Source organism: Schistocerca nitens, chromosome 2, assembly GCF_023898315.1.
Source record: "Schistocerca nitens isolate TAMUIC-IGC-003100 chromosome 2, iqSchNite1.1, whole genome shotgun sequence".
Classification (NCBI taxonomy): domain Eukaryota; kingdom Metazoa; phylum Arthropoda; class Insecta; order Orthoptera; family Acrididae; genus Schistocerca; species Schistocerca nitens.
Window position 1 is genome coordinate 186,177,971 of NC_064615.1, and position 12,229 is coordinate 186,190,199.

General features: G+C 42.8%; 1 protein-coding gene across 1 annotated transcript in view; it reads left to right on the plus strand.

The window, feature by feature from the left end:
- The window catches only part of LOC126235866 (luc7-like protein 3), a 150,831-nt gene that overhangs the window by 75,686 nt on the left and 62,916 nt on the right, over positions 1 to 12,229 (plus strand). Inside the window, exon 7 of the mRNA XM_049944768.1 lies at positions 5,085 to 5,182. Coding sequence (XP_049800725.1) covers positions 5,085 to 5,182 — 98 coding nt within the window. The remainder of the gene's footprint in view (positions 1 to 5,084; positions 5,183 to 12,229) is intronic.

Sequence of the window (12,229 nt, forward strand, 5' to 3'; positions counted from 1 at the left end):
TGAAATTTGGTGCTACAAAAGAATGTTAAAGATAAGGTGGGCAGATCACACAACTGAGGAGGTGGTACTGGCCTCAACATTCGTTATTCGCTCCGTCTACCTATTCTGTTCCTTGCTCCCACACCAGCACTACACACCATTCTATTCTTCCTATGTACCCACTGTCTGTTCCCTTCCCTACCTCTTTCTCCCCCTTTTTTTTTTGTTCCCTCACTCTCCCTCCCTCCCTGGACATAACCTCCTGACTCTGCACCTAGAAGCCCTATCACACCCTCAGCACATCCGTGTACACACTCTCAGGCAGCACAACATTCTCCTCTCCCTACCCACCCCATGCCTCCTCCCTATCCCCACTACCCACCCCAGATTGCTGATTATGTCAGAGGCAGTTGCAGCCAGCAATCGCAACACTGCGGCTGGAGGCAATGACCATGTGTCTTGAGGTAAGCTTGTATGAGTGTCCATGTGCGTGTTTTCTAGTTCCAAAGAATGACTTGCTTGTTCAAAATAATGAGATCGGCAACAGTGAGAAAGACCTGTAGTTTCCCGTTTCACTTTGTGTTCATTTTTTATGAATTGGCTGAACTTCAGCGTATTTTAGTTGATCTGGGACATCCCTCATGAAAAGAATGGTTTATTTGAGTGACAGTGTGTGTGATCCAGCGAGTTTAAACAAAGGGATCACTCATTTAGTACTGGAGGGAAGCGTGGCGGGGGGGGGGGGGGGGGATGTAAAAATCAGTGTGACCAACTGATGAATACATTAAGCAGATTCAGAAGGATGCAGGTTGCAGTAACTACTAGGAGATGAAGAGGCTTGCACAGGCTAGAGTAGCATGGGGAGCTGCATCAAACCAGTCTTTGAACTGAAGACCACAAGAACAACAAGTCTGCACAACACATACGTGTTACAGAGATGCTTCGGAAACTCAAATGGCAGTCCCTAGTGGGAGGGCGACGTTCTTTTTGAGAAACACTATTGAGAAAACTTAGAGAATGGTATTTGAAGTTGACTGCCAAATGATTCTACTGCTGCCAACATACATTGTGCGTAAGGACCATGAAGATAATATTGACAGTCCTTTTTCCCTCTCTGTATTCATAAGTGGAAGAGGAAAGGAAATGACTAGGAGTGGTATGGGGTACCATCTGCCATGAATCAGACGGTGGCTTGCGGAGTATTGATGTAGATGTAGACCAATTACGTACTCACCCACAACTACTTCTCTTTTCAAGGCATCACCTACAGAGAGATGGGTAATAGGGAAATAGGTACCCACATGGCACCATCCTCTGTCAATCTATCCGCAGTCTATCCATGGGCCATCAAGAGGGATTGTTCATAACCAACTAGAATCCCAAGCCTCTCATCTGCTTCATATTGTTGATGACATCTTTGGAATCTTGACTGAGGGTGTGGTCACCTTACCCACATTCCTCCAGAACCCCAACCTCGTCTCCCCATTCACTTCACCTGATCCTCCTTAGTCCAAAGTAATCATCCTTCATATTATCATCGTTAAAGGATGGCTGCATCAGGAACACTGTCCACATCAAACGTACCAACCACCAATAGCTGCCATGCATTCCATACCAATAAGTCCCTTCCATTCAGCCTAGCCGTCCTTTGTAATCACATTTGTAATGATGAGCAGTCAATCCCCAAATATGCAAAGAGTCTCAGAGGGCTTCACAGACCGAAATTACACTCCCAGTCTTGTTCAGAAACAGATCTCCTGTGCCTTCTCTCTCCAGTCATCTACCACCTCTGTCATACCCACTGTCTAGCCAAGAAGGAACAATACTCGCATGACTCAATACCACCCAGGACTGGAGCAAGTGAATCGCATTCTCCGGCAGGGTTTCGACTAACTTTTGTCGTGCCCTGAAATGAGGAATATCCTACCTTCTGTCCTCCCAACCTTTCCACAGTGGTATTCTGCCACACACCGAAACTAAGCAATATCTTTGTCCATCACTATTCCTTCCCTGCTCCCAACCCCTTGTCTCATGGTTAGTATGCCTGTAATAGACCTCGACAGTGTCGAGAAATGTTGTAAATGTTTGAAAATGATCCTCATTTTTTAAACTCAGTTAAAACTGGTGATGAGTCATGGGTTTTTGAGTACGACCCTGAGACAAAAAGGCAGAGTTCAGAGTGGCACACCCCATCGTTGCCCCGTCCCAAGAAGGCACGCATGAGCAAGTCCAGGATCAAAACTATGCTCATTGTCTTCTTAGACGTCAGAGGCATTGTCCACCACGAATTTGTACCTACCGAGACTACAGTGAACTCAGCTTTCTACTTGGAAGTGCTCAAAAGACTGAAAAGGAGGGTCTCGTGCTGCCGAAGCTACATCAAGGACACGTGGAAAGTTCACCATGACAACGCGCCAAGTCACAGCGCCTTCGTTGTCAACGACTTCCTGGCCAGGGCTGAGACCCCATTGGTTCCCCAGCGTCCCTACTGTCCTGACCTGGCTCCCGCTGACTCTTTTTTTGTTTCCTCGGTTGAAACAAGGAGTCGTGAAAGGAAACCATCGGGACGCAATTGAAAGCATCCAAGCGCATGCTACATCTGCTGTAAAGGACATTCCGGAAAAGGCATTCCAGGATGCCTTCCAGGCATGGAAACACCGCCTCCAGAAGTGTATACATGCAAGAGGGTGCTATTTTGAAAATTTTTGATTATTTGTACGAATATATTCAAAAAATAATTTTTATCAATTTGGTCGCATTATTTATGGAATGCACCTTGTATAGTAGCTTCTCTGGAGCTCTTGAGTGATAAATGCTAGAATATCTTGACTATCAGCCACATAGTTTTTCTGTTAAATCCTTCAACACAGAAATTTTCCTTGAGTGCCCATGTGTAGTGCCTTCTTAAAAACCAGAAGCCTGTGTTGAGTGATGAGCAGCCACTATTTTGAATGAGTATTTGTCGGCATATACCTCAGGAATGTAATAAAGCTATTTCATTGCACCTTAACATTTTTTTTTAAATCTCTATCTTTGAATGAAGTGCTTGAAAAATAGTGAACTGTAACTGGTGCCTCCTTGTTTGCATCATTGAGAGACATGGCCAGCTACGCCCTTTGTCAGACATACCTTAAAGTCTGCTGTATTGGTTCTCATTACTTTGGTTTATACACACACTGTCTTGCATAATTTGATACAACTTGTAAAGTTAGTTACAGGCAGAATGGAGTGTGGTCTCCAACCCAGTGCCATGCTACGAACTGCTTTTAAATAGTAATATAAATTACTCTCTGTAGATTATTAGCAAATAGAATGGAATCAACCCAGGACTAGTGCAAGCCATGTGTTTAAAATTTATAGTGGCATGTGTACCATATATTAGATTTATAATAAAAGTGTAGACAAATAAATGATTTTGTACCACTGCATTGCTTGTCACGTTATCAGTGGATTTATACACTCCTGGAAATGGAAAAAAGAACACATTGACACCGGTGTGTCAGACCCACCATACTTGCTCCGGACACTGCGAGAGGGCTGTACAAGCAATGATCACACGCACGGCACAGCGGACACACCAGGAACCGCGGTGTCGGCCGTCGAATGGCGCTAGCTGCGCAGCATTTGTGCACCGCCGCCGTCAGTGTCAGCCAGTTTGCCGTGGCATACGGAGCTCCATCGCAGTCTTTAACACTGGTAGCATGCCGCGACAGCGTGGACGTGAACCGTATGTGCAGTTGACGGACTTTGAGCGAGGGCGTATAGTGGGCATGCGGGAGGCCGGGTGGACGTACCGCCGAATTGCTCAACACGTGGGGCGTGAGGTCTCCACAGTACATCGATGTTGTCGCCAGTGGTCGGCGGAAGGTGCACGTGCCCATTGACCTGGGACCGGACCGCAGCGATGCACGGATGCACGCCAAGACCGTAGGATCCTACGCAGTGCCGTAGGGGACCGCACCGCCACTTCCCAGCAAATTAGGGACACTGTTGCTCCTGGGGTATCGGCGAGGACCATTCGCAACCGTCTCCATGAAGCTGGGCTACGGTCCCGCACACCGTTAGGCAGTCTTCCGCTCACGCCCCAACATCGTGCAGCCCGCCTCCAGTGGTGTCGCGACAGGCGTGAATGGAGGGACAAATGGAGACGTGTCGTCTTCAGCGATGAGAGTCGCTTCTGCCTTGGTGCCAATGATGGTCGTATGCGTGTTTGGCGCCGTGCAGGTGAGCGCCACAATCAGGACTGCATACGACCGAGGCACACAGGGCCAACACCCGGCATCATGGTGTGGGGAGCGATCTCCTACACTGGCCGTACACCACTGGTGATCGTCGAGGGGACACTGAATAGTGCACGGTACATCCAAACCGTCATCGAACCCATCGTTCTACCATTCCTAGACCGGCAAGGGAACTTGCTGTTCCAACAGGACAATGCACGTCTGCATGTATCCCGTGCCACCCAACGTGCTCTAGAAGGTGTAAGTCAACTACCCTGGCCAGCAAGATCTCCGGATCTGTCCCCCATTGAGCATGTTTGGGACTGGATGAAGCGTCGTCTCACGCGGTCTGCACGTCCAGCACGAACGCTGGTCCAACTGAGGCGCCAGGTGGAAATCGCATGGCAAGCCGTTCCACAGGACTACATCCAGCGTCTCTACGATCGTCTCCATGGGAGAATAGCAGCCTGCATTGCTGCGAAAGGTGGATATACACTCTACTAGTGCTGACATTGTGCATGCTCTGTTGCCTGTGTCTATGTGCCTGTGGTTCTGTCAGTGTGATCATGTGATGTATCTGACCCCAGGAATGTGTCAATAAAGTTTCCCCTTCCTGGGACAATGAATTCACAGTGTTCTTATTTCAATTTCCAGGAGTGTATTTCTGTAGAACAAAATAAATATCTTGAGAAAGTACGATTGTGACACAGTTGATGTCAGTTTGAGTAGTTTCTACAATTAAGTCCTGATTGTTTCCCTAGCTCTGTTGAAACCACAGAGTATGTGCTTTCCTTAATATCTTCTTCCAGTAGAATGTTAAAATACCCAATGCATAGAAGAATGTATCATACACACATGACAATGAAATGTTAACTTTTGTTTCAGTCACTCCTCTCATCATAGTCACTCCATTGATGGATCTAACCGTGACCATGGGAGAAGCGCAAGCAGACATTCAGATCATAGAAGGGAAAAAGACAGAGGTAGAAATTAATATTTGTAAACATGTTATTTCCTATTACCTTTCTTTCTCTCTGTTAACTATACCATAAACTACTATAAGCAATAAGCAAACAGATAATGCCCATTCTCATTATCCGATAAGATAGGTTTCCACTTTCAAAGCCAAATTTTTTTCAAAAGAAGTGAAGAAAATATACAATAAAGAAAAAGTTTGTATTCATTTATGTTTTGCATGATGACTTTCTTGAGAAAATAACACCTTGTGGCACATGCACATGAGATGCTAGTATGTAAATCAGCTGCCGACCTGTCAAAAGTAGATTGGTGAAGTGAATTATCAACTGATTATTGTATCTGTCTGGTTCTAAAATTGAGTGTGTAGAAGTGTGTGTGAAACTTATCAGCTTGTACTACCTTTGTTCTCATTAATTCGCCTGTTTTCAGTGGATGTGTGGTTGCTGCTACTGTTTGAATGTAGGAACTTTCACAGTGAGTCGTCAGCAGTTGATAAATTTGGCTCCAGTTATTACAGTGTATGGTCACGTTAATGTGACCACCGCATGTGTTAGACATAATGTAAAATAACCACTCGCATATGGCAAGTGGAGGGCGCTAGTGGAGAGGGTATATGAAGTGTGTCGGGAGGATGTGGAAAATAGTGCAGTAATTGTTATAATGCAGAAACGGAGTGATTAACTGTCGTCCAAAAGGGCATGATCATTGGCTTATAGGCCAAGGGTGGAAGTGTTTCAAGTGGCAAAGTTTGTAAACTGTTCACATGCCACCGTGGTTAAAAATGCTGTGGATGGCAAATGGTGCTATCCTAAACCAGTGCCAAGGCAACTGTGGTGCACCAAGGGCCATAGATGACACAGGTGAACGATGGCTGCGGATATGTGTGTGGACGAATAGACATGCAACTGTTGGGCAGTTGACCATCCAGATGAACCAAGGGGCTGCCAGTGATGTCTCTTCAATGACTGTTCTGTGAACGTTGCTGCGTATGAGCCTCTGCAGCAGGGGCCTAGTTTTCACGCCCATGCCGACTGCTGTTTATTGGTGATGCAGGCTAGACTTTGTATGGCAGTATCGCAACTGGATGTGCACCGAGTGGCAACGGGTGGCCCTTTTGAAGTGAATCATGTTTTATAATCCTTAGGACAGATGGCCTTTGGCGTGTATGGCACTGAAACAATTGACAGAAGGGTCCAGGCTGGAGGATGGTGCATTATGGTCTGGGTAATGTTTTTGTAGCATTCCCTGGGTGATCTCATCATTCTGGAAGACACAATAGGTCAACAGAAGTATGCATCTATCCTTGGGGACAATGTCCACCTCTAATTGCAGTTTTTGATAATACAATGTAAATGGATAGACAAAAATCTACTCACCAAGTGGTGGCAGAAGAACACAAACACAAGGTTTAACTTTCAAAGCCAGTGGCTCCTTCTTGTGACAGAAGAATTTAAGGGTAAGGAAGAGGGCTGAAGGAAAAGGGGTGCAGTTTGTTTTTCCTCAACATGATGGCATCTACCAGCCCTACAGTGCAACATATCTCAGTTTGCAACGTACGTGCATGCTTCGAAGGGCAACAGGAAGAGTTTACCATACTCCCATGACTGCCAAATCACTCAGGATTTGAACCCAATCAAGAATCTTGATACTACCTCAATCAGGCTGTTCTCACTATGGACCCTTAGCCGTGAAACCTAGCACAGCAGACCACAGCATTGGAATTGGCAGGTCTCCATATTCTTGTCATTACCTTACAGAACCTCAGTGAGCATCTTCCTGTATGTCTGCGCTGCAAGAGGTGGTTATTCAGGCTTTTGACAGGTGGTCACATTAATGTGACTGAACCATGTAATATAATTACAGTGATATGTATTTTATAATTATACAATATTATGTAGAAATATATGGCACAAAAGTTCGATGGCATATCGGGAAGAAAATACGCTAGGTAGATACACAAAATCGGATATGCCGTAAGTTATGGATAGTTAAAAATAAATAAGAACATGTTTAGAGAAAAGTTGTTGTACATTGTATTTAACAGCATGGTGGGGGAAAAGGTGCAAGAGCTGACTTTGGAGAATGGAGAAGTTTTTCTGGAGAAACATCCAAAGAGTACAGCTTGAGGTCTAACAACCAGGCAGTTGTGTTGCAAGACTAAGCCAAATGATGTTTTTTGTGATGTTAGCTTGTGTTATGTACTTCAAACACAATCTGTCGCCGAGAATACCTGTATGTCAGTTTACCTTGTAAGTTATTTCCAGTTGCCGTTCTTGAAGTTAATTACTTGCTGTGCAGTACAATATGGCCATTCTCCTGGATGCTCAGATGTAACAATTTTTTCTATGCCTTTACGTCATTAATCTTGAGAACACAAGCTTCTCAAATTTACTGAGATTAAAGAAAAAATAGTTTCATCTTTAAATTACGACACTCTTTACAATTTCAAATCTCAGATTTGTGCTAAGTCAGCCTGTAAGGAAATGTGAAAAGTGCCCAGGTAAGTCTATTATACTTCAGCTGGTTTGAAGAACAGTTAAACAACATGCCCACCCATAACTGTACAGCTTTACACTTCTATAAGAGCTCTGCTAATACTTTACACTATGGGCAAATACTGTGTGAATACTTTTTTCATCTCCTCAATGTGAGTGTCTCTCTCCTCATCTCTCTACATAAATAAAATGGCTCAGGTCATCCCTTCCATGGATTACATGACGTAGGTGTAGTGCAGACCATCTGTTGGATGTGCCCATCTACTCTTAACTCTCGAACACCTACCCAAAATCAGGCATAAGTTACATTTATGTACCTATATTGTCTAGTACAAGTCCCTGCACCGATTGTCGATCCTTTGCAGTTTTTACTGTACTTTACTGCAGTCTCCTAGCATTACAACTTTCTTATACAGAACAGCATCATCCGTGAATTGCCTCGTGGGGTGTCAGTCATTGTCCACTAGATTGTTAATGTAAATTGTTAATAGTAGTGGCTGTACAACACACTCTTGTGGTACTCCCAAAATTATCTTTACATTTGTCTCTCTTATTAAATTAAGAATGACATGTTGAGTCCAATTTCAAAAGACGTCCTGTAACCAATCTCGAATTTGGTCTGATACTTGGTAAACTAGTATTTTGTTCATTAAAGGACTGTGGAACTGTATTGAATGCCTTTTGGAAGTCAAGGAACATGCCATCAACCTGGGTGTCATTGTCTCTGAGGCAGTGGATGTAATGGACAAACAGACCTGAGTCTCACAATATCTCTGTTTGCAGAATCGATGTTGATTTTTACAGACATTTTTTGTTCAAAAACGTTGTAATGCATGAGCGTAAAACGTCTTCCATAATCTTATGAGAGATTGACGTCAGCGATAGAAGCCCATACTTATGCACATCTGTCCAACAGTGTGTATAGATAATGGGCATGATCTGCTCTTTTTCTCCAATTGCTAGGCACCTTTGGTTGCTCCAGTGATCTACGATGAACTACTGCTAGAAGGGGAGCAAGTTCTTTCACATAAACAATATAGAACGTCACAGGTATTTCAGCAGGTCTAGTTGTCTTTCCACTGTCAAGCATTTCTAGTTGATTTTGTATTCTGGGATCACTAATCTCTGTATGTGCAATTTCAGTATTTGTGCATTGATTGAAAGGAGAAACTGATGGTCTTCCGTGGTGAAACATCAGAAAAAGATCAAATTCACTTTTTCAGCCTACACCCTGTTAGTTTCCATTTCAGTTCCAGTATGGCCACTGATCAACGAAATAGGTGATTTTGACCCTTTTACTGACTTTATGTTAGACCAAACCTTCTTAGGATTTATAGTCACTTCTTTAGGCAAAATTTTACTTTGAAATTCACTGAGTGCTTCTTGTACTGCTATCCTCACACTCATTTTGGCGTTATTCAACATCTGTTTGTCCGTCAGGCTTTGACTTCACATAATCAGACATGAATCTGTCTTTTCTCTCGCAATAACTTTGTAACATGGCTGCCCGCATCTCGTGGTCGTGCGGTAGCGTTCTCGCTTCCCACGCCCGGGTTCCCGGGTTCGATTCCCGGCGGGGTCAGGGATTTTCTCTGCCTCGTGATGGCTGGGTGTTGTGTGCTGTCCTTAGGTTAGTTAGGTTTAAGTAGTTCTAAGTTCTAGGGGACTGATGACCATAGCTGTTAAGTCCCATAGTGCTCAGAGCCATTTTTTTGTAACATGGCTGTTGAACCAGGGTGGGTCTGTTCCATCCCCTACGACCTTGCTCAGCACATACTTGTCTATGGCATATTGTACAGTGCTTCTGCTCCATGTCTTCATTCAGAGAACTGAATATATGATGATGATATCTTAGATACTCTGCATTTTGTATCCTGTCACTCTCACTAACCACTCATTTTGGAGTGCTAACCTACCATGATTTCCTAAAGTAAAGGATGAGATCTAGGGCTGCAGTTTCAGTGGGGGTGAAGAAGCAGCAACTAATAGTGGCGGATAGAAACCGATGTTTCAGCACATCCAAAATGTGGTAGGATGGCATAAGGAATGTGCAGCTTCAGAAAGTGGTTGCAAAACTATCCAAAATGGGTAAATGGTAGAGTTTAATAAACTATTCCAAAACCCAAAACAATGGTTGCTGTGTCATTTCTTAAGAGTTAACACAGTCATGCTGTTCAACCCATTCACTGTGACTTTCTGTGCCCTGCAATATAAGCACCACAGGACAAATGTACACTCGATGTTCTTATTCACAAGACATGTACATTTTTCAGTCACCTTTGTTTCAGCATGTGTCCTGTTGCCTAGTAGGCACAGGGTCCACCATGGGCCCTGATTGCTTGTTCCATGCATGATGGCATCAACACATATAAGCTGCAAGTGGCGTCCTGTGGTATAACCGTCCATGCAGTTGGTTCCAAAGTTCATCTTTGGTGGTTGGCATTGGGTCAAAGTGCTGCACCCGTCATTTCACCACATCTCTCACCTTTTCTTTTGGCGACGAGTCTGGTGATCTGGCGGACAGGGTAAAAGGCTGACATCATGTGACACCAAGAAGGCATGTGTTCATGCAGCACGTAGTCATGCATTGTCTTGCTGAAAAGTGGTGTTTGGGTTGATGTGCGGAAAAGGTGTGGCTAAGGTTTGCAGGGTGTCATTCACATAGGTTACATTGGTCACCGTGCCCTGGATACACACAAAGTGTGATTTGCGGTTGTATCCAATAGCAGCGCCCCACACTGTACGTATTGTAAGAATGCAGTGACTGTGATGTCACTCTCCGTCTGCAGCAAACCAAAATGTGGCCACCATTTTCAAATAAACAGAACCTGGATTCGTCCAAAAACACTACCTGATGCTATTCCTGTCCCCAGTGATGTTGTTTCATACACCATTGCCATCTTGCATATATCTGCACATTTCTCAAAGGTAGGCGGAGAAGTGAACGACATGCACGTAACCCATGCCGTAATAAACAGCAGTACTACCCCTGTTACTAACAAGCCATGCTCTATGGCTTTGCTGCCAACAAAAATGTAGTTTAAACCTCAAATACAATTTGTATGTATGAAAAATTGTGTAAGAGAACATCTGTGCCAAATGCGAAGCCCACTGCATCAGAACAGAAAGACATTACAACCAAACTGTTGATCAAGAAACACAATGAGGAAGGGGCAAATGTGCATGATTTTCAGTATTCTCTTACTGACAGAGCCTAGATAATTTCAAGACAGCAGTAAGAGGAAAATTCTTTGTCATGCAGTAAGTACACATAGTTCTCGTAAACTTGGCTATTATAAATTTTTGTAGTACAGAGTAATATCACTGTAAAGTGCAGTTCAACCTTTTGTTGGTGGCATGAATATTGAAGAAGTTCAAGGGAAAGTAATTATTCATTGCCACATGCATTATGTCACACTCTTATTGCAATCTGATTGCCTTGCATTACTCCTGTAAATGTCCTTACTTTCATCGGATCATTTCTCTGTGCAATGGTGATGGAATGTATGTGTTGCTAGAATGTTGTCTTTGCTGACCAGATAATATGAAAGAAATTTAAGGCACTTCTTAATTAAGTTGAAATATAAGTGGTAATACACTGAACTGTACTCTATGTTGACAATGTGGCTATATTCATCACTTTCATAGACATAAAGTTTGGAAAAATAGGTGGCTTACGATGTATTCACATTATTTGTGAATAACTTGAGGACACCTTTTCAACATTACATACTCCATTATGATCTGATCTGAAGTATCAGAAGTTCATAAATTCGTTACTGGTAAGCAAGGTACAATAAATTTATTGGTAATACAAAGAATATTAACGAATTATTTGTGTTTTGATTTACTTACCTACTGCAGAACTGATCGTGAAGGTGTTCATTTGTGTACTGGCTTATGCTTGTTCAGACAATATGGGAAATTTGTTTTTCTAAGACAAAAAGATGCTCAGACACAAAGGAAGACTTTGTTACAATGAATTTCTAAAGTTAAACCTGTGATCTTCTTTCATTGCTTACCGTTTCATGGTACCAACCAATAAATTTCTGTATTCCTTCTCTGTACCATGGAATGAGGTGCCATTGATCAGTTTGGAAATTTAAATTGCTGTATTTTCGAAAATTGAAATGTACTGAAAATGGAAAAAAATAGGGTATTGTTTTTTACTATACAATTGATACAATGAATTTGATTTTTTAAATGAGCAATATGTTGAAGAAAAATGCAAATGTGAGTGATCAATGTTAAACTGTACAGTGAGTTACTTTAATTCCCCCAATTTTTTCAATGAAATTGAAAGCAGTCCCTTTGAGCAACATTTTTCCTAAAGAATGGAAAAAATTGCTTAAGTGCAAAAAAGCTATTAAACTTTTAAAAGTTTGAGGGTGTCATTCGTCAGGGCAATAAAAAATACTTTTGAAAAAATCAGCCTTATATAATAAAGTAATAAGTAATATTATAGTGTTTTACAAACTGTTAGGAATTCTAGAATGATTAAACACAAATCAAAACATCAATCACAGTTTCCTTGATCAGAAATATTAATTGTAAAAC